Here is a 27,993-nt window from a genome sequence, read left to right as displayed (position 1 = left end):
AACATTCAAACAGTTTCTTCTGACAGATTCTTACTTGAAAACATATTTCAATCAACAGCTCTCTCAGCTGTTTTAAACAAATGCTGAATACCATGACCTTCATGAAGCTAAGATTTAGTGCAGAACTGTTTACCTTAAAATGCACTAGTGTACCTAATGAACTGGCAAGTGAGTGTACATGTATTCTTCACCTTGGTCCCTGTTTATAATAAAGCTACAGTTATACCCCAGTGACAATGCTCCCTAGCAAATTGAAGCCTGTTTTTCCATTTAGCCTCACTGATTAGTGGTTTTCTTAAGGCTACACAGCTGTTCAGTCCCAATCTCTTGAGTTCCCTTCACATTGTACGTGTGGAAATGCTCATACTTTCACTATTAAATTTGACTTCACCACGTGTAAGTGATCGTTGATCACAATCAATCGCGATATTTCTCCGACTTCATTGACCCTTCTCAAACAGACTAACATCTTTTCTACGACCACAGGATGTCGACATGGTTGTTTAAGAAATGAGAAGCTACTCATTGCATCAGTTGGGGTTAAATAACTTGTTGCCAGCTGAAAGATAATCACCCATGGAGTAATTATCCAATAGGAGGCTCGTACCTATTTGCTTAGTTAAATCCAGGTGGCCGTGTATGTTCCTGCTGATGGAAAAGTTGTGCAAGAACTTCACAGTGAATGCGACTGTGCGTCTAAACGTACTGTTCTTGTTCAGCTGATTCTTTTCTTTCTTTTCAGCAGATTTGGACAGACTTTGAAATATTGACACAACGCACAGAGAGCATGAGGTTGTCATATTTGCCAGCGAGATCGGTGCTTTTCCGTAAAGAACCCAATGGAGTCACGTACAGAGTTCCAGCTTTGCTCTACCTGTCCCACTCCAGAACCTTTCTGGCCTTCTGCGAAGAGAGGCTGAGCCCCTCCGACGCTCAGGCTCACCTGCTGGTCATGAAAAAAGGAACTTTCTACTGGAACTATGTGGAGGTCAGAGATGTTCATTGGCTCAGACCTGTGGGACTGCAGCACTTGTTCAAGTTAAAGACACTGTTATTTTACCAACATTTTCCAATAGCAAGATCATTTAAAAAAATATATATATATATTTGAGTTGAAATTTGAGTTGTTCTTTAAAAATAAAGTTACTTACTGAAAATAAATAATAAAATAATAATATAATAAAATGACAACAACCTTTGTGGCGAAACTGGAAAGTGAAAAGAAAACAAGAAAAGAAGAATTCATGCAGGATTTCTGTGCAGACTGTTGCAACAATACGGCTGTAAATGTTCTACATTTCTTCCTGGATTTATCTTGAAAATGTGGTGAAAACAACAGAAAACATTTTACAGACAGAAATGCCTTTCTCTACACTGAGTGGTCACTTTATTAGGGACATTAATAATTAATAATTTCTACCCTTAGCTGTTGGTTTTAGATGACATATATACAAAAATTCAGTTAACCGCAGATAGTGATAGTTAAAGGTGGTACTGTATTGAGAAACATCTCATTGCTGTCAAAATAAATCAGAATACAGACAAGAAAATATAGATAAAGTTTGCAGTGTGACAGCATGGTCACTCATATTGGAGAAAAATAAGAATAAAAACCATGAAACTAATGGAGCAATGAGAAGAACATCGCTTTTCTTTATGTTGTGACCTTATCAGAAGAATTCAGCTCACTGTGTGTTGCAAAAAATAAAGAAAAATATTATATACTATATATAAAAACCAAAAATGTTAAATGCCAAATGGATAACTGAGAAAATATCTTTGCTCTTGTCTCTTGTGACTTTATCTGTTCTACTATTGTCTTCCTTGTCTTCACTCAGTGGGAGGACATTTGTGTCCTGGCCGATGCGTTCCTGCCGGGCCACCGCTCCATGAATCCCTGCCCGGTGTATGATGAGTTCACGGATACTCTCTTCCTGTTCTTCATCGCTGTCCTGGGCCACACCACGGAGAGCTACCAGCTGAGGACGGGGCATAACGCGGCCCGTCTCTGCTTCGTCTCCAGCACCGACGACGGCAAAACCTGGAGTTCTGTCACCGACCTCACCAAGATGGTCATAGGAGACACCATCAAAGGTCAGGGACACTCATGAAATGAACATCCACCTAAAAATCAGACTTCTGTTGTGTTTTCATAACAAAGAAAACTGTCTTTTAAAGCTACAAATTAAATCAGGACATGTTTATTTAAGATGTCCTGATATAGACAGTGTATATACAAAAATGGCACCTATTTCCGAATTGCACATATAAAGAGAATGTGAAAATGTCCCTCTTCTTATAAAGGGAAGTTTCACATTATTTAGTTCTCCTAATCTACTATAATTACTCTGCATCCTGTTTTTACTCCTCGCTGTTACTTCTCGGCAGAATGGGCCACGTTCGCTCTGGGACCCGGCCACGGCATCCAGCTGAAGTCAGGCCGCCTCCTCATTCCTGCCTATGCTTACCACATCGAGAGCAGAGGCTGCTTCGGACAGGTCAGCCAGACCACTCCCCACTCCTTCTGCTTTCACAGCGACACCCACGGGAGAACCTGGGATTTTGGGGAGGCGGTGCCGGGCCCGGAGAGCTTGGAGTGTCAGATGGTGTCTGTGGACCAAGCGGATGGGAGTAATGTGTTGTACTGTAACGCCCGCAGCCCTCTGGCACACAGGGTGCAGGCCCTCAGTCTGGATGATGGAGCCGTGTTTCAGGAGGGGCAGCTTGTTCAGCAGCTGGTGGAGCCTCATAACGGTTGTCATGGCAGTATTGTTGGGTTTCCTGCTCCTTTCAATCTATATCAAGACCTTGACAATCACTTACAGCAACCTGTGCACCACTCCAAACACTGGACATCCTGCATGGCCTTCTCCAGTCACACCAAGTCGCCCTGTACCAGCTCCAGCAGCTCCATCACACAATCTCCTTATCCAGATTTTCTCACCCCCACCTGGGTAGTCTACTCCCACCCAACAGGGACCACTGAACGCAAGGATCTGGGCATCTTCCTCAGCCTATTTCCTCGTGATCCAGACAGCTGGCATGGCCCCTGGGTGATCTACGAGGGCCCCAGCGCCTACTCCGACCTGGCCTACCTGGAGGTGTCACCCTCCCCCGGAGCGCCGCCCGTTGTGGCCTTCGCCTGCCTGTTCGAGTGCGGTACTCAAACACCTTACGATGAAATCAGCTTCAGCATCTTCACCCTCCACGAGCTTATCAACAATATGCCCCGGGATGTACGTCTGATAAATTTCGACGAGCTTCATGTAATGAAGAGGAGAAAGAAGAGAAATCTGGTGGAGATGTGCCGTGTGTCTTGAATGTAATTTTGAAGTTTGCTATTAATTATTTACACCTGCACAGTCCAATATAAATGTCCTGCCACAATGTTTAGTTTCATGATGTAAGGTTCAGTTTCTGAGCTATTAATTCAGGTCACAGTTAGTGGTGCAGATCTGTATTATATTCTGCTCTTGCATAGTTATAAATAGGAAAGACAAAAACTTTAGAGACAGCTTTCATCACAATGGAGTTAAGTTTTCCAAGGAGACATCCAGTGTGAGTGGAGAATGACCATTTGTTGTGGAAACATGAGCAAGAAAAGTATTTTTACTATCATGAAGCTAAAACCCAGATGATGAAGGACAGGACGCCCCTGGGAGTCCAGACACTATTGGTGAAGTTAGCAGGTGGAGACCTCTGATAAGACTCCAAGGACAACCAGAAAGAGCTGGAGATGATTAGGAGGAGTGTTGCACAATACACGGCCTGAAGGCAGAGCGAAAGATTTACAGTGAATTTAAAGCACAGGGACGAGGAATTGAGTGGATCAGAGGAGGCAGAAACATGGATTACTGAACAAGAATGGTGGCGTAAAAATAGAGAACAAAGTGATTTTGAAGGTGTGGGAAAGCTAAAGGGATAAGGAACTACATGGCTCAGGCATAACATTATGACCACCTTCCTAATATTGTGTAGGTCTCCCTTGTGCCTCCAAAACAGTTGTGACTCATCGAAGAATGGACATGGCTGCTGCCATCAAGGAGCGTCATTGCTATGGGGTGGGGGTGCCTAATTTGGTCTAGGCGGGCGGTAAATGTCGAAGTAACATCCGCACGAATGCCAGGACCAAAAGTTTCCCTGAAGAACACTGCATTGTCACAAGATGGTCAATGTCATTTACTTCTCCTGTTAGTGGTCATAATGTTATGGCTGATCGGTGTAGAGCAGCAGGAGGAAGGGAAACAGAACAGAACGTGACAGATCTTTATTGTTGAAGTTTCACCTTGGCTTCATTAAAGAACAAAAAACTGAACGTTTACATCCACGAGGGTCAACTTTATGACCGAGCTACCGAGCTTGAAACGGACTGTACAGGTGTGCCTAATAAAGTGGCCGCTCTTGCGTGTTTTCTAGCCAACTGTCCAGACTTTTGACTTGAGGGATTTTTCTTGTGTGCATGTGTAGTTCTTGTCGTGTTATTAAGTGGCATCATCTGTGAACGCTCTGATAAATCAGTTATTCTGCATTAAAAAAATTCCCTGTAAACGTTTCCTCCACTTATTTTTAAGTACTAGTGATCAGTGAGTTAATAAAGTCAACTCATCCACAGCCATTCTGACAGAAATTTACTGTAGACACTTTATATGTGAAGATTTACCGCCTGTGCGTTTTCACTAAGTAACTTTAGACTCTGAAGCGGTGTTTGATAAATTTCTCAATATTTTGTAGATTAAATGATTCGTCAATAATTTAAACAAACATTGGTTGCAAGTTTCCAGTGAGGGATTTATATGAGAGGGATAGTACAATGAGTTGTGTCAAGTCATATGTGATCTTATGATGCGACTACAGATAAGAACATTGTTTAGGATAGTATAAACGCTGAGGAGAGACTGCCTCTCTTCAGTCATCATCCGTCGCTGATGAGTGGCTCTTGCTTGTAAGCAATAAAGGTTTCTAGAAACTAAGTATTGTGTCATAACTTGGTATTTTGACCAACTCTCATCTGCACTAGACAAGCGACTGATTTTAAGTTGCCACGACAGCACGTCACATTTGTTTGCTGTGTGAGTGGGTTCCCCTGTTGACCCCTCCGCCAGCCGGTAAGCCTCAGCCTGTAACCCTCCCTTTTCCAGTTGGGCTCTCTTTTATTTTTATTTTGTGCCAAACCTTGTGCTCATTTAACAAATTAAGTTTTGTAAGTGATCATTGAACTCTGTCTCCTGCCCTCCCTGAGTGAACGAATCTGAGTGTCCTTTTCTACTAGGTGATAACTGACCTCTAGTACGGGTCCTTGGGCCCTAACCCAAGGTGGCGTTGTCGGTAATAAAAACAAAAAGGAAAAGATTTTCTGCTACATAACTTAGTAGCTACCCTCGTGTTGCCACATTTGGATAAATCAAATCTGAACAAACTTCAGAAGTTGTGTGCTTTACAACAGAAACTCATTTGCTCCTAATCGTTTTAAAGAAGATGAAAAAGAAAAGCAAAGAGGACACAGAGGAGACAGCTCATCAGATCATTGTTCACCGTGTCTCCCACCTGGCCTGCCTTCATTTCCACAATGGCTCCTCTCCACTGATTCATCCAAAGCTGTAGATCTGATGAGTGTGAGCCATTTCTGGGTCAGTGAACAGCATGCCATACGGACACGCTGAATAGGGAACAGAGAGGCGAGGCCATAGCTTTCAGAACCTCATCTTAAAATACGCTGAGACTAACTACACACACTGTCAACACCTCATCCATTCAAGCGCTGACACATACTGTAGGACACAAACAGAGGATTTTGAATGTGAGTACTCTGCAGCCATTTACCATCTTCTACTCATAACCTGCACACAGGACACAGTTTCTTCCTCATAAAGCTGTTACAGAACAGTGTCCTGCAAGAAATGCGATGCTGAAGTTGTCAGGGAGTTGTTTCACAGTCTTTGGTCTATTCCCCACAAACAACTTCTCCCTGATGATATCAGCTGGAGGTACATCTTCATATTTAATGTAGACTTTAAATTAAGCTTGGCATTGTGATGTGAGGTAAGTGGCATCTTCTTATAGTTTAATGCTCAAATGAAAACATATTTGGAGATTTAGTGTTCTTGAATATGCAACACAGTTGTCAAAAAAAAACATTCTAGTCGGTGTGAAGTTTGACAGCTTGAATAATGCTGACACAGAACAGTGTCAGGTTTACTGCGAGAAATTGCTGAAATGTGATGCAAAAGTTGTCAGGGAGTTGTTTCACATTCTGTGGTCTGTTCATCACAAACAACTTCGCCCCCATTATAAAAGCTAGAGGTACATTTTCATATTTAGACTTTAAATCAAGCTTGGCACTGTGATGTGAGGTAAGTGGCATCTGCTTATAGTTTAATGCTCAAATGAAAACATATTTGGAGATTTAGTTTTCTTGAATATGCAACACAGTTGTCAAAAAAAACATTCTATTCAGCGTGAGGTTTGACGACAGTTTGATGAACGGAAGCTAGAGTATTAACGCAGCAGCAGTGGTCGAAATGGCAAACTGAATACACATTAGTAACAGATGAACTAGCTTCTCTTGACACTGGACTCTTTCTAGTGACTGTTTAAGTGTGATAAAGATAAAAAACTGCTTCTTCTGGCAGATTCTTACTTGAAAACATATTTCAATCAACAGCTCTCTCAGCTGTTTTAAACAAATGCTGAATACCATGACCTTCATGAAACTAAGATTTAGTGCAGAACTGTTTACCTTAAAATGCACTAGTGTACCTAATGAACTGGCAAGTGAGTGTACATGTATTCTTCACCTTGGTCCCTGTTAAAAATAAAGCTACAGTTATACCCCAGTGTAAATTGACAGTGCTCCCTAGCAAATTGAAGCCTTTTTTCCATTTAGCCTCATTGATTAGTAGTTTTCTTAAGGCTACACAGCTGTTCAATCCCTTGAGTTCCCTTCACGTTGTACGTGTAGAAATACTCTTACTTTCACTATTAAACATAGCCCTGAGTCCTACTGTTGTTTTTCTTAGATCTGATTTCATCAAACGTTAAAGTGATCATCGATCACAATCAGTCGCGATATTTTTTAGACCACAAGCTACTCATTGCATCAGTTGGGGTTAAATAACTTGTTGCCAGCTGAAAGATAATCACCCATGCAGTAATTATCCAATAGGAGGCTCGTACCTATTTGCTTAGTTAAATCCAAGTGGCCGTGTATGTTCCTGCTGATGTGTCCTCTGCAATTTGTGTAAGAACATCACAGTGAATGCGACTGAGCGTCTAAACATACTGTTCTTGTGCAGCTGATTCTTTTCTTTCTTTTCAGCAGATTCTGACTGACTTTGAAATATTGACACAACGCACAGAGAGCATGAGGTTGCCCTGTTTTCCAGCGAGATCTGTGCTTTTCCACAAAGAACCCAGTGGAGTCACATACAGAGTCCCAGCTTTGCTCTACCTGTCCCGCTCCAGAACCTTTCTGGCCTTCTGTGAACAGAGGCTGAGCCCCTCCGACGCTCAGGCTCACCTGCTGGTCATGAAGAAAGGAACTTTCTACAGGAACTATGTGGAGGTCAGAGATATTCATCGGCTCAGAGCTGTGGCACTGCAGCACTTGTTCAAGTTAAAGATACTGTTATTTACCACTGTTATTTTTATCATTTTACAACCAATAGCAAGATCATTTAAAAAAAGGATGAAATATCTTGAAATATGAAGTTGTTCTTTAAAAATATAAAGTTACCTACTTAAAAGTACGTTAACAAGTAAAGTAATACCCAAAAAAAATCAGTTAAATTACAATAAACTCTTTTTCCAGCAGCTTATAATAAAATTCAAAGATTAATTTCCTGAACGGCATGCCATATGCCGTTCAGGAAATTAATCTTTGAATATATTGAATGAAACTCTGAATATATGGAATGAAACTTTGAATATATGGAATGAAACTTGAATATATGGAATGAAACTTGAATATATTGAATGAAACTTTGAATATACAGTGGGGAAAATAAGTATTTGATACACCGCCGATTTTGCAAGTTTGCCCCCTTATAAAGAATGGAGAAGTCTGTAATTTTCATTATAGGTACACTTCAACTGTGAGAGACAGAATCTAAAATAAAAATCCAGAAAATCACATTGTATGATTTTTAAATAATTAATTTGTATTTTATTGCATGAAATAAGTATTTGATCCCCTAACAACCAGCAAGGATTCTGGCTCTCACAGACCTGTTAGTTTGTCTTTAAGAAGCCCTCCTATCCTCCACTCGTTACCTGTATTAATTACACCAGTTTGAACTCGTTATCTGTATAAAAGACACCTGTCCACACACATAATTGATCACACTCCAACCGTTCCACCATGGCCAAGACCATAGAGCTGTTTAAGGACACCAGAGACAAAATTGTAGACCTGCACATGGCTGGGATAGGCTACAGGACAATAGGCAAGCAGCTTGATGAGAAGGCAACAACTGTTGGTGCAATTATTAGAAAATGGAAGGGACTCAAGATGACTGTCAGTCTCCATCGGACTGGGGCTCCATGCAAGATCTCGCCTCGTGGAGTGTCAATGATCATGAGAAAGGTAAGGGATCAGCCCAGAACTACAAAGGAGGACCTGGTCTATGACCTGAAGAGAGCTGGGACCACAGTCTCAATGGTTACCATTAGTAACACACTACGCTGCCATGGATTAAAATCCTGCAGCACATGCAAGGTCCCCCTGCTCAAGCCAGCACATGTCCAGGCCCGTCTGAAGTTTGCCAGTGGCCATCTGGATGATCCAGAGGAGGCATGGGAGAAGGTCATGTGGTCAGATGAGACCAAAAGTGAACTTTTTGGTATAAACTCCACTCGCCGTGTTTGGAGGAAAAAGAAGGATGAGTACAATCCCAAGAACACCATCCCAACTGTGAAGCATGGGGGTGGAAACATAATGCTTTGGGGGTAGTTTTCTGTAAAAGGACCAGGACGAGTGCACCGTATGCAGGAGAGGATGGATGGGGCCATGTATTGCGAGATTTTGGGTAACAACCTCCTTCTCTCAGTAAGAGCATTAAAGATAGGTCGTGGCTGGGTCTTCCAGCATGACAATGACCTGAAACACACAGCCAGGGCAACTAAGGAGTGCCTCCATAAGAAGCATTTCAAGGTCCTGGAGTGGTCTAGTCAGTCTCTAGACTTAAACTCAACAGAAAATCTTTGGAGGGAGATGAAACTCCGTGTTGCCCAGCTACAGCCTCGAAACCTGAAAGATGTGGAGGAGATCTGTATGGAGGAGTGGGCCAAAATCCCTGCTGCAGTGTGCGCAAACCTGGTCAAGAACTATAGGAAACGTTTGATCTCTGTAATTGGATCTGTACTAAATATTAAGTTCTGTTTTTCTAGTGTATCAAATACTTATTTCATGCAATATAATGCAAATTAATCATTTAAAAATCATACAATGTGATTTTCTGGATTTTTATTTTAGATTCTGTCTCTCACAGTTGAAGTGTACCTATGATGAAAATTACAGACCTCTCCATTCTTTATAAGGGGGCAAACTTGCAAAATCTGCGGTGTATCAAATACTTATTTTCCCCACTGTATGGAATGAACCTTTGAATATATGGGTTGAAACTTGACTGACGTCAGACTTCACGGCAGTGCCTGTGGCCATCTTGTTTAGCGTGTGGATGCTGCAGCAAAAAGTGACATAGACACACTGACGAATGCGTGTACGGGCCAAAATCCTTCCGTTACCCCTGCCCAATACCCTGCCTGTTCTTCTAACGAAGAAGTTCGCTCCTTTTTAACCGTGGCAGACCTACAACAGTCCAGGCAGCTGTTTATCAGGCCAACCTCAGCATGCCCTCAACCTCACAGGAGTGCCCCAAAACAGCCCCTGTGTACAATCTCCGCAGGTACACAACAGGGCGTCTCCTTCATAAAAAAAGCAGAACTATTAACAGAACACTCTGCTGTGTGTAGAGGTCTGTATGTAGGTCTGTATGGTTAGCTTGATATAGTTTTCAGGTGATTTAATGAAGGCAAAACACAGTGAATGGCCGTGCGTAATGGCACTGCGCTCTGACGCGGCTCTTCTCCGAGACTGGAGAAGCTGCTGCGGCTACAGGGATTTCGTGAACTGAAAGAGAAGCTCTTCATATATTGTTTAGATGCAAAAAGAATCACCCACATTCATAGACCAATGTAGGGTGAATATTTAGTTTAGTAATGAACGTATTTGATGATCGGCGACACATCGTCAGCTTTGGGCACGTTACTCACACAGCGGACTGCAAAAAGGAGTGAACTTCTTAGAAGAACGGGCAAGGTATTGGGCAGGGCTAACGGAAGGATTTTGGCCCGTACACGCATTCGTCAGTGTGTTTATCATGTCCTCATTGTTTAATATTGCTGCAACGAGATTGCGAGCGGCCTGACTCATTGTCACTAAAGTTTCATTCAATATATTTAAAGGTTCATTCCATATATTCAAAGTTTCATTCCATATATTCAAGTTTCATTCAATATATTCAAAGATTAATTTCCTGAACGGCATGCCATAGTATATGTATACGTGTATATATGTATACGTGTGTATGTATGTGTGTATGTGTATATGTATACGTGTGTATGTGTGTATATGTATACGTGTGTATGTGTGTATATGTGTGTGTGTATATATATGTATACGTGTATATGTGTGTATGTGTATGTATATGTATACGTGTATATGTGTATATGTATACATGTATATGTGTGTATGTATATATGTATACGTGTATATGTGTGTATATGTGTACGCGTGTATATGTGTACGTCTATGTGTATGTATATGTATGTGTATACGTGTATATGTGTGTATGTATACATAAGCTTAGCTCTAATGTGATAGTTAAAGGTGGTACTGTACTGAGAAACATCTTATCGCTGTCAAAATAAATATGAATAGAGGTGAAAATATAGATAAAGTTTGCAGTGTGACCGTATGGTCACTCATATTGGAGAATAATAAGAATAAAAACCATGAAGCTAATGGAGCAATAAGAAGAACATCACTTTTCTTTATGTTGTGACATTATCAGAAGAAAAATATTATATACTATATATCTATATATATATATATATATAAAAACCAAAAATGTTAAATGCCAAATGGATAACTGAGAAAATATCTTTGCTCTTGTCTCTTGTGACTTTATCTGTTCTACTATTGTCTTCCTTGTCTTCACTCAGTGGGAGGACATTTGTGTCCTGGCCGAAGCGTTCCTGCCGGGCCACCGCTCCATGAATCCCTGCCCAGTGTACGACGAGTCCACGAATACTCTCTTCCTGTTCTTCATCGCTGTCCTGGGCCACATCACGGAGAGCTACCAGCTGAGGACAGGGCATAACAGGGCCCGTCTCTGCTTCGTCTCCAGCACCGACAACGGCACAACCTGGAGTACTGCCACCGACCTGACCGAGACGGTCATAGGAGACACCATCAAAGGTCAGGGTCAGGGACATTCATGGAATGAACATCCACCTAAAAATCAGACCTCTGTTGTGTTTTCACACTATTATACAACATAGAAAACGGTCTTTTAAAGCTACAAATCAAATCTGGACATGTTTATTTAAGATGTCCTGGTATAGACAGTATGTACAAAAATGGTTCCTTGGTGAAAAAATGGCACGTATTTCTGATCCACACAAGAATTTTACCAGATTATAAAGAGAATGTGAAAATGTCCCTCTTCTTATAAAGGGAAGTTTCACATTATTTAGTTCTCCTAATCTACTATAATTACTCTGCATCCTGTTTTTACTCCTCGCTGTTACTTCTCGGCAGAATGGGCCACGTTCGCTCTGGGACCCGGCCACGGCATCCAGCTGAAGTCAGGCCGCCTCCTCATTCCTGCCTATGCTTACCACATCGAGAGCAGAGGCTGCTTCGGACAGGTCAGCCAGACCACTCCCCACTCCTTCTGCTTTTACAGCGACACCCACGGGGGATGGCATTTTGGGGAGGCGGTGCCGGGCCCGGACAGCTTGGAGTGTCAGATGGTGTCTGTGGACGAAGGGGATGGGAGTAATGTGTTGTACTGTAACGCCCGCAGCCCTCTGGCATACAGGGTGCAGGCCCTCAGTCTGGATGATGGAGCCGTGTTTCAGAAGGGGCAGTTTATTCAGAAGCTGGTGGAGCCTAAATACGGTTGTCAAGGCAGTATTGTTGGGTTTCCTGCTCCTTTTAAGCTATATCAAGATCTTGACAATCACTTACAGCAACCTGTGCACCACTCCAAACACTGGACATCCTGCATGGCCTTCTCTAATCACACAGAGTCGGCCTGTACCAGCTCCAGCAGCTCCATAGCAGAATCTCCTTCTCCAGATTTTCTCACCCCCACCTGGGTAGTCTACTCCCACCCAACAGGGACCACTGAACGCAAGGATATGGGCATCTTCCTCAGCCCACGTCCTCGTGATCCAGACAGCTGGCATGGCCCCTGGGTGATCTATGAGGGCCCCAGCGCCTACTCCGACCTGGCCTACCTGGAGGTGTCGCCCTGCCCTGGAGAGCCGCCTGTTGTGGCCTTCGCCTGCCTGTTCGAGTGCGGTACCCAAACAGCCTACGATGAAATCAGCTTCAGCATCTTCACCCTTCACGATCTTATCAACAATATGCCCCGGGATGTACGGCTGATAAATTACGACGAGCTTCGTGTGATGAAGGGGAGAAAGAAGTGAAATCTGGTGAAGATGTGCTGTGTGTCTTAAATGTCATTTTAAAGCTTGCTATTCATTATTTACACCTGCACAGTCCAATATAAATGTCCTGCCACAATGTTTAGTTTTGTGATGTAAGGTTCAGTTTCTGAGCTATTAATTCAAGTCGCAGTTAGCGGTGCAGATCTGTATTATATTTTGCTCTCGCATAGTTGTAAATAGGAAGGACAAAAACTTTAGAGACAGCTTTCAGCACAATGAAGTTAAGTTTTCCAAGGAGACATCTAGTGTGAGTGGAGAAACATAAGCAAGAAAAGTATTTTTACTATCATGGAGCTACAACCCAGATGATGAAGAAAGGTAAGGACGGGATGCTCCTGGGAGTCTAGATACTATTGGTGAAGTTCGCAAGTGGAGACCTCTGACTCTTAGGACAACCAGAAAGAGCTGGAGATGGTTAGGAGGAGTGTTGCACAATAAATTTAGCAAATGAATTTAAAGCACAGGGATGAGGAATTGAGTGGATCAGAGGAGGCAGAAAATGGATTATTGAACAAGAATGGTGACGTAAAAATAGAGAACATAGAGAAGTGATTTTGAAGGTGTGGGAAAGCTAAAGGGATAAGGAACTACATGGCTCAGGCTTAACATTATGACCACCTTCCTAATATTGTGTAGGTCTCCCTTGTGCCTCCAAAACAGTTGTGGCTCATCGAAGAATGGACATGGCTGCTGCCATCAAGGAGCGTCATTGCTATGGGGTGGGGGTGCCTAATTTGGTCTAGGTGGGCGGTAAATGTCGAAGTAACATCTGCACCAATGCTAGGTCCAAAAGTTTCCCAGCAGAACATTGCATTGTCACAAGATGGTCAATGTCATTTACTTCTCCTGTTATGGCTGATCGGTGTAGAGCAGCAGGAGGAAGGGGAACAGAATAGAACGGGACGGATTTTTATTGTTGAAGTTTTACCTTGGCTTCATTAAAGAACAAAAACTGAACGTTTACATCCACGAGGGTCAACTTTATGACCGAGCTACCGAGCTTGAAACGGACTGTACAGGTGTGCCTAATAAAGTGGCCGCTCTTGCGTGTTTTCTAGCAAACTGTCCAGACTTTTGACTTGAGGGATTTTTCTTGTGTGCATGTGTAGTTCTTGTCATGTTATTAAGTGGCATCATCTGTAAATGCTCTGATAAATCAGTTATTCTGCATTAAAAAAAAAAATTCCCTGTAAACGTTTCCTCCACTTATTTTTGAGTACTAGTGATCAGTGTCGAGTTAATAAAGTCAACTCATCCACAGCCATTCTGCCAGAAATTTACTGTAGACCTTTATACAGTGTGAAGATTTACCGCCTGTGCGTTTTCACTAAGTAACTTTAGACTCTGAAGCGGTGTTTGTTAAATTTCTTAATATTTTGTAGATTAAATGATTCGTCAACAATTTAAACAAACATTGGTTGCAAGTTTCCAGTGAGAGATTTATTTGAGAGCCAGGCAAAGCTGTTCAAAAGGAAAAACAAGGATTATTTCTATAAATTAAACTGTTATCGTTCTGGGATTAAAGTCAAATACCACATATATTAGACAATTACACGTTGTTTCCACCATTTAAAGGGGAACTACTGTTTTTTACGACCTAAACCTTATTTCTGGCATAAAATACGATTGTTTACTCACCCATATAACTTTGGTGTCATTTGGAGTCGTTCGGAAGATATTTAGATCCAGTGGAGCGCCGCGTATATCCATATACTGGGAGTGAGTGGGGTACCGAAACGCAGCCTCTAAATAACACATTATCTGCCGCGAAACTCGTTCATTTCACCGATATTTTGTTATGATACGCTAGTGCTATTCCCCATTGAGTCCGGAGTTACCTGTTATCTACTCACGGACGTGCAGCGGTTTGTTCTTTGGCCAGCTGTTCCTTTCTCTGCCTCAGCATCCTCCTTTCAACGTATATACTCTGGCTCAAAACGGTAAGGACGCCCATCATAAACAAAGTCGACGTCCACAACCTCAGAATCGGAAAAATATTCAGCCATGTTGCAAAAAAAACTAGCAGTAGCAAATTACAGGTAAACAAGTCGACCACCGCGGGTGTATGCGGCGCTCAGAGATGACATCATCAGGGCCAGAGGTTAGTAGGTCAATCTACAGACCCCGGGTGATGACAACAGGTAACTCTGGACTTAACGGGGAATAGCACTAGTGTATCATAACAAAATATTGGTAAAATCGCGGCAGATAATGCGTTATTTAGAGGCTGCGTTTCGGTGCCCCAGTCACTCCCACTATATGGATATACGCAGATCTAAATATCGTCCGAACGACTCCAAACGACACCAAAGTTACATAGGTGAGCAAATGATCGCATTTTATGCCAGAAATAAGGTGCAGGCTGCAAAAAAATGGTAATTCCCTTTTAAGAATCTAAGAGCGCTGTCTGTGGTCTCTTTCTCATCAGTTATCAGGATATACAATAAGTCTCCAGACCTATAATCTCACGCTGACGTCCTTTAGGACTAACCGACGTCATGGTGAGATTATTTTATGATTTAATGTTTTCTAGGTCAAGAAGAACGTTCAGTCTTGCAACCATGTATATCTCAGTTATTTGAAATTTCTCATGAAACTAAGAAAGTACACATCCTCGGCGGAACATTTTCACATGTAGATATCACGATAGAGGGAGGAAGTCAGATTAAGACGTTATAATTGACCTATTTTTTAAGCTGTCATTTTGTATATCTTTATTCTGCGTGATGATTTTTTTTAGTCTTAAACACTTAAACAGATTTAGTGTTCTGACAAGCCCTAAACTGGCCTGGGCATGCTTGGTTTGGCTCAGCGAACGCCTCGCTCCTCTGCCTCGAGTCTACCAGGCAAAGCTGCAACCCATCAAGCTATCAAGTTTAACCACACCTGCATCACCCGGCAGTAACTCTAATGGGATAACCGTTCCTGAACTAATAATTTCTTCTCATGAGAGCGCTGGAATATTTAGGAGCTGACAGCTTGAGGGATTCTGCTTGACAGCGTATGAGGAGCAGAACCAGATAAAGTGGAGCGGTTTGTTTAGTTAAGAGGAAACAAAACAAAACATCACTCCAGGAAGGATCTGGACAGTCTCTTCTCCCGGCTTCCTCTCGGCTTCCCCTCCTCCTCCTCCTCCTCCTCCTCTTGGTTACATAACCCCACGCTGACAGAAGGGTCATTTCCCAGCCTGCACTCTTTCACAGAAGTCAGTTTTGCTTTTTCTCTAGCATCAGTTACACAGTAGAAAACAATGGGCGTGAGGACGATCGCTGTCCTGGCTGTGTTACTGGCGGTAACCGGGAGCCTCAGTGTGACGATCAGACCTGAAACTACAGGGACATCAGACGTGACGGCTCATCCCAACAGCGTACCTGAGACTGCAGAGGAAACAGAGCAGGTGAGGAGCTACAACTGCTGCAGAATATTTTTTTTTTGCTTTCTACTGTTTTGTCGCCACGTTGCAACAATTTGATGTTTTGCTAATCAACAAATCAAAGACTTGATCCGTTGCACAAAAAAAAAATACACTTTAAAAGAGGGATATACGTCTTTGTTGAATCATTGTCGCATCTAGACCATTCTGTACATAGTACATAAGCCATAATAAGCTCAGGTCAAACACTGAGCTTGCCGTAACTTTCCATTTTTGAACACTGGCTGTGAAGTGGTCTAAAATCAAGGTAATAAATATGTTCACTACAGGGGGCAGACATCAGGTTAGGAGGGCTAAACAAAAGAAAAAGAAAAGTTAAATGCCAGTTTTGTTAAGTTTCACAAATGAAGGCCTTAGGTAGTCCTGGTTGGTGATGAGCAGAATAGACAGAATGAGGATCAGGGACGGTCAAAGTCCAGTAGTGAGCGGTCGAGTGGACAGCTTTCAGTTCTTCCACTTGTTCTTCTTTGCAGGCAGCTGTCCTGTAGACTCCAAGTATTTGTGGATGAGGTCTTCTTGTGTGGCCGGCAGACATGGCTGATATCTGCTGTACTCCATGGTGTATTCACCTTTTCCCTGGATAAACAATGACGGAGTATGTTTGTGATTACGTTGAATTACGAAATCTCAGTGTACAAACTGTGTTTTTTAAGGATCCCGTGTAAGGGTCTTCTACAGTTTTAGTTTAACGTCCTCGCTAAAAAGTCTTTTCTTCACCCCGACTGAAATTATCGTGACGAGAAATTCCATCTTAACTGTTTACACGGACGCTAAATAAAATGATCCAATAAGATATATCTGTTTACATTCCCCAAGACAGTTTCTCCCCCAACTTTATAGACAGCACTGATTTCATTAGGAAATATGTCAGAGATGGACCCAGCTGAACTCGTCACCTGATGTTTACTCCTCATGTGGCAAACAAGAATGTATTTATTCCATCCAGAGAGAAACGATCAGATGAGCAGATAATCAAAGCTTTACTACGCTCCTATCAATCCGGTGAAAATCTGATCGGGTCAGTCTTCGGGCGTCGTTGTTCTGACTGGGCAATTATTCTGATTCTGAGGCAGCCATGGATCCACCGATCACAGCTCGGGTCAGTCTCTGAGCGGTGTCACTTCATAGCATGCTTACTGTATATTATCTTTCCACTAATGTAAAACTGTAGTCTCCGACTACAGACTACTTGGGTCTTGAAGCCCACTGTGGTCAGTTCTGAACTTCTGTGGAAAGAGACGGTTTGTTTCCACCACAGACAATCGCTGCTTCATTTTCACCTCATTACTGAAGCTCAGGATCTTCTTCTGCTTTGGATAAGATGGACTAGATACCTACATAAGATCTAGATTTTTACCACATCTTAATATTGCCATTTTGGCCTTGCTGGTCACAATAATCCTAACCCCAACCCTGACTCTAGAGTGGTTTCTTTGGCTGCTGAAACACTGTACTCCAAACCGTCCATGGAGCTTGCCTTGGTGGAAAAGGGACACAACTCAACACTGCACACTGCTGCCCTTTTTGGATACTTCACAACAAACAATCAGGTCTCTATTAGGAAAACTAAATGTTGATTGATTGAAAATGATTTTGAAATCAACACACTCTTTTGTAACTAAACCTTGGCCTTTGCTTGTCTGAATGCTCATCATGATCTGACTATAAAGGATTTTCATGGCGCTGGAGGTCGAACTTACTTCAGTGCACGATCGTAGCTCCGTGGAGTAGCCAAACATGTCGTTTAGTGGAATCTGTTGGAAGAAACGCGATGAAATTAATAAAATACTGAGAGAAAATACTGAAGATATGTGAGCTGTATGTGAAAAATGCACCAACTGGACTCACATCGGCGTACAGAGTGAAGTATCCGTCGGCTCCATCCTGTCCCGTGATAACTCCGTGGCGACGGTTTACCCCGGCGATGACAGTTCCTTGAAACTCCTGAGGAGCAACGACTTCCACAGACATGATTGGCTCCAGGATGACTGCGTTGGCCTTCTCCATGGCTGCGAGAGAGAGAGAAGAACAAGGACGCCAGTGTTAACTCATGATAAGGAAATAAAATCAGAGCCAAGTGCCGAGCCTCACCTTGTTTTAGAGCACCCTCTCCTGCTCGGATGAAGGAGATCTCATTGGAGTCGACCATGTGATTTGCTCCGTCTTCCAGGAGGAATCTGACTCCTGAGATCTTGTGGCCGCTCAGAGGTCCCTTCTCGCAGGCGTCCCTGAAGCCCTGTGACATGATGGGAAGAAACAAGAGGAGAGAAATGAACACCGGAAGTAGCCGAGGTTAAAATTATACACTGATTCTACTTTGCGTTCAAGTCAACTTTGTTCTATTTCACACCTTCACAGTCGACTGAGACCACATTTAAAGTTCACACATGCCTTTTCAACAGCTGGCACAAACTGCTTTGGGACGTTGGTTCCCACAGTCTGGTCTTCAAACTCCACCTTGGTGAAGAGCTCTGGATCAAGGGGCTCGAGGACCCCGATAACTTTACCGTACTGCCCGGAGCCGCCGCTCTGCTTCTTGTGGGTGAAGTCAAACCTGCAGGAAAAACAAGAGACAAAACATCCACAGTCTGAAGGACGCTGACACGGGGAAACCAGAGGAAACCAGAGGAAACCAGATACCACACTTCCTGCGCTGATGCCTGAACGGACAGTTTTTCGTTCCTGCCCAAACGAGTCGACTAATCAAACTGAAGGACAAACACGATCGGATGATAACAAAGCACACACTCTCCTCAGGGAAGACCAATATACTGTGAACAGGATATGACAAAAAGTCATATTTTTTACCATATAAGGAGATAAACACACTAATTTCAGTTAATTTAAAGTATTGTAGGCACTATTATTGATGATGATCTATACTTTAGGAAGCAGCCAAATGTGTTTTGGTCGACCTTCTCTGTGCTGACTGATGTACGATCAGAATTTGATACAAAAAAAAAGAGATTTTAAAATGTACCTACTGGAATAAAACATGTTATGTATGTAGTATATTAAATGCAATGTAGAAAACTAAACACTAGAATGGACTATACAGTTGTGGAGTAATCTTTTTTTTGGCAATTTATTCATAACTTTTTCAATTTATTATTAATTAAATTATTATTTATATAATGCGAGAGGAGTAATAGATGCAATTTTAAGAATTTCTAGGTAGGTGATAAGTATTTTCCAGAGGTTTTTGAACTTTAGTTGAAGCACTAAATTTTATCTTTCAGTTAATTCATCCAAATATCAAAGCTAAAACAAGGGCAACTGGACTTGTAGAGTTTTCCTGGAGACGTTTTTATTTGCCGGCACTACAAGTTCTGTGCAGCGGTGAAAGGGGGCACATGGTGAAACACAAAGGGACTCTGTCTCTTTAAAAAGGGGCTGTCCCGAAACAGATCTGCTGTTAAAGGAAGTGGGAAGTAATCTTTCCACTTGCATGAGGAGCAGCTGACTCGGAACATCGAGCAGATAAAACTTTCCACCTGCCATCTGATCGGCAGGGAGTCTGAGTGTTACACTAACAGGCAAGATCTTACTCCCTCATTAAATTCACTGTGCATCAATATCTTGTTCCTCTCTACTTTGTTTGGTGAATATGTTTGTGTCTAAGGCTTTACTGCAGACAGAAGCTCCACCCTCATGATACACACAGGTCATAGTCCTTCAGGGACTGGGAGCCCATCCCTGCTCACTTCATTAGCTTCTGTTCACATTGTCACCATCAATCCCTCTCTCACTCTCCAAAGAAACAAGAGTTACCGGAGGAGGGTCTGGAGGAGCATCTGGAGGAGGACGTGATGGCGACTGGAAAGCTGAATCCCAACCACTACCCGGCTCAGAGAGCTGCTAAGGTGGTCCAACACTATCTCAACGCCCACTACGGCTCACCATACAGGCTGTTTGGACTGCAGACGGTCCACAGTGGAGACGCAGAGGTAACGTCAAACGTTATTATAGCTGCGTAAAATATACTGAACACTGATGAAATATAGCCATGGCTGATATCTTATTTCCCTTTCAGGATGTGTCAGACTCCGGAAGAAAGTATCAGCTGGAGATTTCAGTGCACGAGATCATCGGCAATGTAGGATACGTTTTTGTTTTAATCACACAATCAGTGAACCACTGCAAGTGTGATTACATTATTATAGTTTTCATTTTATCATAGGTTTTGTTTAATTTCTCTTGTTGCTCCAGATGTGCAGGTGTTTTATTCCAAAAAGAAATCTAATAAAAAAATGCACATTTAATGACAAATTAGCATCTTAAACCAGATCACTGAATTCCCTTTAATTAAATTTGGAGATTTACTTTAAAGTTTATAGGGAGTTTACGTTCCGTTTACATGGTTCTCGTGAAAAATAAATCTCAGGAGTGAGTTTAAGTTTAGAGTACACCGACGAATGAACTCTGGCTTTACAGGGAGCAGGTCTAACCACACTGGACAAGAATTAGCAAACACTGACTCACCGACAGCCGTGCTAACTTCTGGACAACGCCTTTGCTCTGTCTACCTCCTTCCACATCTTGCTTTTGTTTCACTCATCTAGACTACACAGAAATGCTCTGCGGAGGTTTTCTTTCCCAGAGGAGGGAAGCAGCACGCAGCACAAGTCCAGGCCTCGTGTGAGGAGCTCCTTAAAATCAACACTACAGCTCAAGAAGAGGCCTTATACCAGCAATACAAGACCAACCAAAGCCCGCAGTCTGCACAGAAATTACCTGGTATGTCCGACAATACAACCTCTCCCACACAGATATTTCCCAACATTGACCTTTTTAGCATTTCAACATTGTTAGTGGGCTTTTAGGGAACTCAGTTTTCTACACGCATGTTGTCACTTGAAACTAGCAATCTCCTGTAAGCGCGCGGTGCATTTACCAGACGTATGTGTGGCAAACTTCCCCCCAGACAGCTACGGTCACATTGCGCAGGACATGAAGCCTCTGTGGCACCTGGGCATCATGGCCTCCAGCCACGTCATGCTGAAAGAATCCACTGAGGAGACTCTGTACAACATGGCTCAGGTGGCCAACATCACGCAGCTGGTAGGTTGTTTTTTTCTGTTGCTGCCTCTGTTCACTGGGCAGTTTTACATTATTGTAAGTAGGGTTCATTTAAATTCTGCAAGCAGCACAAGTTTGCAGCACATTTGCAAATGAAACTGGATAATTCTCCGATTATGGACGAACCACATTAAAGAAGAGGAGCTTCTGCAGGTACAGTAAGGAGGTGTTTTGCAGACCGTTTAGTCAGACAGGTAGCAGCACAACAGTTAAGCTTGTTCTGGACTGTTAACATTTGTTCTGGACTGTCTTTTATTTCTTTTTTTCCTCGTCTGCTGCAGGAAACTGAGAACGACCAGCTGAAGTTTGACTGTCACATACTGCTGCATGAGATGGTGTCCCAGGTAAAGTCAGGAGTTACAGCAAACAATGATTTTTTTTTTTAAACATAAGTTATACTGTATTGATCCTACGTGGTGCTTGCTCTGGGCACCTAGGCCCTGGACAAAGGGGGATGTGAACTAGTGACCTTTTGGTCCCAAGTTCTTTTGGCACCGGTTGGATCTTCCAGTAGACACGACTCTTGTGCTCGACTGTGCTGCACTTATCTCAGGGAAAGTGTTACTGTCAGATAACTCGTGTTGATCTTAACGTTTTTCTTTATCGCTGCAGGAAATCGTTCACTGGAAGCTGCTGTTCACTTGGTCTCCTGCAGAGGGAACTAAAGTGCTGCAGATGGAACAGCTGCCTCACTGCCATAACTGCGAAAACCCTCCCAGCACGGACTAAACCCGAGGGCTTTCGTTAAAACTGCCACCGCAGTCACAACCGCACACACTTGATGCTCACACGTTGTATTCAGATATTGGAGAATGAATGTGTTCACTGTGACGCTGCGATCCAAGGTGTGCTGTAGATTCTTGCAGCACAAACCTTTTGAAATACTGAAAGCTGGATTTTATACCCCACAAATGTAATTAAACTTTCATCTGTATGAGTAAATTGTATCCTTATTTTTGGCCTCATTAAACTGTTAGCACAGTCTAACTGCTTAATCTGAAGTGTGCGTCAGAGGATCGGGACTTACGGTACGGGACTGGTAATCGTCTCCCTGAAAGCTACTTTGGGCTTTCCCATCACGCAGGGACAGTTGTATTCCCTGTCCATCCTCTGAAAGCAAAACAGAAACAAATCATAAGTCAGACGGACTCTACCGTGTGTCACCATTTTACAAAAGTCTGTGGTTAGATAGAGATCAGTTGTTTGTGGCGCATTGACATCCCTTTTCTTATTCAAAGGAATGATGGTGAATGCACTTGAATAGGAATGAGGATGACAAAATAGTTGCACCATAGAGAAAAAAGCATTTAAATGTTGCCTGTTCAAAACCAAACAGAACTGAGTACTCTGTGCAGAGAAAGGGTGCAGCCGGCAGCTTTAAATCTTCACATAGAAAGACACAAAGCAACATTTCTAAGATTTCTAAGATTTTAGGGGAGATCTGTAACACTGTTACAGTTCGACGTAATCATGCACTCCATCTTAGAGTTGCTCGCTATCTGACCAGGTACCTGCGAGTAGATTTCGAGATGCAGCTCGCCCATTCCTGACACGATGGTTTCTCTGCTCTCGGTGTCAAAGTGCACCCTGAACGTCGGATCTTCTCTGGTGAAACGGTTGATACCTTTGGAGAATTTATCCTGGTCATTCTGGTTGGAGAATAAGAGACAGAACACATAATAAGAGGGAGGAGTTGAGAGATCAATTTATGGCTCTTACAGGTTCATTTCAGTATTTCTTTACCTTGTTGGCTGGCTTCATGGACATGGAAATGACAGGCTCTGGGACGTGAATGGACTCCTGTTGGCCCAAAATGAGAACAAATGTACACAAGGTGTTCCCAAACATTTTAAAATGAATTGTTTCTTGCTCTATTCTTCAGCCTTTAAGCTACACACCATAGACAGGTTAGTGCCGGTCTTGGATGTAAAAGTGTCTCCACTGGCACAGTCGATCCCAAACAGAGCGCAGATATCTCCGGCGTAAACCTCCTCCACATCCTAAAAAAAAAAAAGCAGGAATGGAAAGGGGAAAACATGAATGATGGGAATATAATGCGAGGACAGACGAGATCCAGATGTTTTTAAGTAATAATACAAATGAATATTTAGCAATTTTACGTCTTGTTTGACAGTTGCAAGACAGCTGGAAACATGTTATGTTATTCTGGTGTCACAGGGGATGTGGTTGTTATCTCCACACTTGACTAGAGCCAAAAGAGGAAGCTACCCATTCTGACCAGTCATGCTCCTCTGCTGTGTAAAGTGCAAACCACAGATGGAAAACTGTGTCCTTTGACGGCCTGCTGACGTGCAGTGGCTCGTTCTCACCTCCATCTGATCAGCATGGAGACGCACAAGCCTCTGAACTCTGACTTTTTTGCTTGTGCGGGTGTTGTAGATGTACTCTCCTTTTTTCAGACAGCCCTGGTACACACGCATGTAGGTCAGCTGACCAAACCTCCCGGCCTGTTAAGACCAGAGGAAACAACACAGTATGACACACTGACATGTTCCTGTTGCGCAAATGTTCGAAAACAAAGAAAAAAAAAACAAAAAAAAAAAACAGTGACGACATGATATAAAAATAGTATGTTTTTTCGAGGCACCTCACCTCCAGTTTGAAGGCCAGACCAACGTAGGGGTTTGCAGGGTCTCTTTTAGGGTCCATTTCAATCTTTGATTTTTCGGCAGATTCGCTAAAACAGTGAAACACCCACAGACATTAATAGATGAAATGCATCCAGAGAGGAAATTTAAAACAAAAAATGAATCCATGCAAATTGACCATTGTAGCCCCCCACCCCCCCCCCCCCCCCCCCGCACTCACTCGTCATTGAGGATGGCGTAGTTTTTGACTTCGCTAGGGTTCGGCAGGTACTCCAGGACAGCGTCCAGGAGAGGCTGGACGCCCTTGTTCTTCAGCGCTGTGCCTACCAACACGGGGGAGAAGAGACGCTGCACTGTTGCCCTGCGGATTGCGGCCTGGAAGACAGTGAGGTAAAGGGTTCTTATTAGTTTATATATGCAATTTGAATAATTATTAATAAGGTCAAAATAAGATCTCAAAGATGGCTTTTCTAAAATGGTGATATCCAACACTTTGGTCCAAACTGAAATATCAAGGAAACTAGTGATTATCATCTGCATTATGTTTTTTAAACAAGCAAAGTGTGAATATTTCCAATAGTTTGGTTTATGACTGACCTGACTTTCCCTCATCCTCAACAATACTTTGAGTTGGTTTAATATTTGTTAATATCACTTTACAAAAATGTAAACATGGAAAATGTTACTGCAGTTAAGTATCGACATGGCAGCATTGTTAGTGTCAGCATGTTTCTGACTACTCAATCATTAAGGTGTACATCAGTTTTCAACAGGAAGTGATGTGCCGATCATTTCCATTTTCAGAACATGTCGGAACAAACGGTTCTTTGGACACACAGACCTTTAGGTCATCCTTGGTTGGGATTTTTTCCTCCAGGAACATCTCTCCCAAGATCTCATCAGCGTTGGCGACGCACTCCACAAGTTCCTGCCTCCGGTCTGTGGCCTCTGCACGAAAATCTGCTGGGATTTCATCATAGCGGATGTTTTGACTGCAGGGAAGAAAAACAAACAGGTTTGTATAATTCTGACGGATAGATTTTATTACCGATACCTGTTCTTTCTCACTTATGGTACAGTGCAGATCAAAACAACCAAATTACACTGTGAATGAACTTTACCCAAATGGCCCTTCAAAATACATGCTCCTCTCCTCTACGAGGTCGATGATGCCGCGCATGTTGCCCTCCAGGCCGATGGGGATGTTCATAAAGGCTGTGTTGTGGTTCAGTTTGGATCTAAAAATAAAATAAAGTGTGAGAAGATCATTCAAATGAGGGAAGAAGACACAGAAGGGAAAACCGCACCCATTTACAACATTGTCTGTGAAATATTTTTTATGATTACATGCCAACTAGTGATGGTTGGTATCATAAGAACAGTTGCATGAGTCTGAATGCAGTCTACAAGTTTTAATGTATCCGTGTCTATTGTGAGATTTATTGTAAACACAAACAGATTAGTAAAAGGTTCCTAAAATGCATACTGGATACACAAATCGCGCAAATAGAATTGGGAAAGAAAATATTTACAATAAACTAGCAATAGGAGTTTAGGGTTAGGAGTCCAGTAGGTGGACCACATAGATAGTGAACCCCCGAGTTGCACTGGTGTCCGAATGTGTGCTTGTGAGAGTGAACGAGTAGATGTGTAACTGTGACTGTAAATCACTTTGAGTACCAATAGGTAGAAAAGCGCTGTATAAATGTATAAACGTGTATAATGTATGTGTAAACTGTACCTCATCTGCTGCAGGGCTCGGGCGGGGTTAGCGCCCATTCGGTCTAGCTTGTTGATGAAGGTGAGGAAGGGGACGTTGTAGCGTTTCATCTGTCTGTTCACGGTCATGGTCTGACACTGGACGCCTCCGACCGCGCACAGAACCAGCACGGCTCCGTCCAGCACGCGCAGCGCTCGCTCCACTTCGATAGTGAAGTCCACGTGACCTGTGAAACACATGAGGGTCAGAAGCATTTATCACGCTGGTTCTTTTGACTTGTGGCACCGCTACAGTCCTGGACCGTCTTCTTGCACCGACAAGCACAAATATATTTAATAAAATTTAACCCTGCAGGAAAGTTATTTTTGCAGTTAAAGCAGTAAAAGGATGAGAAAAGAAATCACGAGACAGAGATGTGAGTGGTCGGGTTATAAATAACATATGTGTGACTTCAGTAGCTCTGGAAGAAGAAAACTCAAGATGTAATTTGGACTACGAGAACATGTTGGAATTTAGTTTGAAAGACATGGATGTTTACAGAGCAGCCAGTGTCTAATCATCACAGTTTTTGGGGGGAATGTAACATCTAATGCTTCACATCTGATCCTATATCAGTACCTGAAAGTCAGGACCGGACATTTATATTCTTTACCTCAAACACCCAAGATTAAGTGCCGCTTTTATTACCTGGTGTGTCAATGATGTTTATGTTGTGGTTCTTCCAAACGGTGTATGTAGCAGCTGACTGGATGGTGATGCCTCTCTGTCTTTCCAGCTCCATAGAGTCCATAGTGGCTCCAACACCATCCTTCCCCTTCACCTGCATATCACAACATAAACAGGTCATTAACACAGATTGCATACCTGTAAAACTCACCACAAAAGCACGTTGAGGACACAAACACAGTCCATATCAGGGCTCACCTCGTGAATCTCTGCTATCCTGCCCGTGTAGTAGAGGACACGCTCGGTCAGTGTGGTCTTCCCCGAGTCGATGTGAGCTGAGATCCCGATGTTGCGGATTCTCTCGTTGGGAAATGCACCGGAGGAGCACGTCCGACAGCTGTTGATGAGCACCTGAGGACATGATACAGGTTCAGATCAATATTCAACCCCCCTCTTCTGTCTGTTTACCGATTGTGAAATGGTGGTAAAGTCGTCCAGGTCATGATGGATTTACAGCCATGTTAGCTTAATGTTACCTTTTTAAGTGTGACGCTCCCTGGTGCCAAAAGATGCGTCTTTGCCAAAGACAGACCCGCTTTTAGTACTCTCATTTTGACAACAGCTTTATCGAGCACACGGTGGTCGTATTCCTGCTTTCACACGACCCTAACTCTGCTAACAACCCGGTGAATGTCACGCCGGAGCCCCGGTGGTTGGTTGTGAAACACAGCTTCCGCATCTACGGAAACCTAGAGGTTCCAAAAACTACAAATGTTCGCGTTTGTTGTAAAAGAGAAGAAAAAAGATCAGGAAAGTGACATGTTTGATTTAATTAACGCTATGTCATGTTGTTCATGTTAAAGGAAAACATGCTAAAGCACACATTTACATAATGAATTTAAAGACACGCATGTGCAAAAAAGGCAGATGCTGCTTTCAAGTGCTGTCAGATAATTCTTAATAGCAGCGTGTTTGATAATAAAATAGTAATGTCAAAAAGCAGTTTCTTTCATATTGCCATTTTTATATTTATATTTATTTATATTTTTATAGTATCATTTTTGTTGAATTTCAATATTTCAATCCCTTTTCCAAAGTGACATGGGTCTGTTTGCAAGGTCATGTTACTTCAGGCAACAACGCTTGAAAGACGACTTTTGCACAGCACAGACCGACAGTTAGTGTTTTTTAAATTAAGACCGTCAAAACTGGTGATGCTAATGATGTCTGGAGTTACTGAAGTTTCTCGATTAATCGTTTATTTTTATTTTTTTCTTCAAAAGAGCAACATGGAGTAAGCGAAATCAATAATATCTTATTAACTGTTTCGTAACAGTACACTGCTAATACTATCAACCGACTAAAAATTAAATAAATAAAAATTTGCTATTTAAAAATGGCGTCTCTAAAGTTACCGAATGAGCCCAAGTTTTAAGGCTTTAACGGCTACAAAAGCGAAACTCCGTGGAGCACCTGAAGGCAGCATCTTTAAATCCACTGACTCCGTTTTAACCGATGGTGACATTTTTTTTTAGACACAGTAAAATTAAAACTTTTTTCGTAAATTAGATATTGATATTTTCTTAATTACATCTCGTTCTGGTCATTTTATAATTATTTCTAGTCAAATTTGTGTCCGTGTTAAGCTAACGTTGTTGTAGCTACAGCTAGCTAATGCGACTTCAAGGTGCCACTTGAAGTAACGGAGCCTGAACCTTAGCAAGACATGCCCCCGTTTTTTTTTTTTT

At 42.5% G+C, this 27,993-nt stretch overlaps 3 protein-coding genes across 3 annotated transcripts; 2 read left to right on the top strand and 1 right to left on the bottom strand.

Moving 5' to 3' along the window:
* Positions 1-118: 118 nt before the first annotated feature.
* On the top strand, positions 119-12,717 carry neu4 (sialidase 4; the record flags this gene model as incomplete). Its single annotated transcript, XM_084558185.1, has 6 exons — positions 119-988; positions 1,839-2,094; positions 2,389-3,309; positions 7,281-7,561; positions 11,221-11,476; positions 11,819-12,717. Exons 1-6 carry the CDS (start codon positions 788-790, stop codon positions 12,715-12,717), a joined length of 2,814 nt encoding a protein of 937 aa, XP_084414311.1. The 5' UTR covers positions 119-787.
* Positions 12,718-15,060: 2,343 nt separating this feature from the next.
* On the top strand, positions 15,061-22,194 carry lxn (latexin). The gene is made up of 7 exons (XM_084558095.1): positions 15,061-16,135; positions 19,930-20,118; positions 20,205-20,267; positions 20,734-20,908; positions 21,096-21,232; positions 21,532-21,594; positions 21,863-22,194. The coding sequence occupies exons 1-7, from the start codon at positions 15,989-15,991 to the stop codon at positions 21,977-21,979; spliced, it is 891 nt and encodes a 296-aa protein (XP_084414221.1). The 5' UTR covers positions 15,061-15,988; the 3' UTR covers positions 21,980-22,194.
* On the bottom strand, positions 16,144-26,983 carry gfm1 (G elongation factor, mitochondrial 1). Its single transcript, XM_084558094.1, has 18 exons — positions 26,782-26,983; positions 26,504-26,656; positions 26,267-26,399; positions 25,601-25,805; positions 24,981-25,097; positions 24,701-24,851; positions 24,080-24,234; positions 23,864-23,948; positions 23,581-23,718; positions 23,149-23,250; positions 22,994-23,050; positions 22,762-22,899; positions 22,278-22,360; positions 18,563-18,725; positions 18,263-18,407; positions 18,020-18,180; positions 17,872-17,925; positions 16,144-16,747 (listed from the first exon to the last, which is right to left on the bottom strand). The coding sequence occupies exons 1-18, from the start codon at positions 26,854-26,856 to the stop codon at positions 16,616-16,618; spliced, it is 2,247 nt and encodes a 748-aa protein (XP_084414220.1). The 5' UTR covers positions 26,857-26,983; the 3' UTR covers positions 16,144-16,615.
* Positions 26,984-27,993: the final 1,010 nt, after the last annotated feature.

This window comes from Chelon labrosus (genome assembly GCF_963514085.1).
Source record: "Chelon labrosus genome assembly, chromosome: 13".
NCBI classification, from domain to species: Eukaryota; Metazoa; Chordata; class Actinopteri; order Mugiliformes; family Mugilidae; genus Chelon; species Chelon labrosus.
The sequence above is the reverse complement of the archived record's forward strand: the minus strand, read 5'-3'. Positions and strand labels throughout refer to the sequence as shown.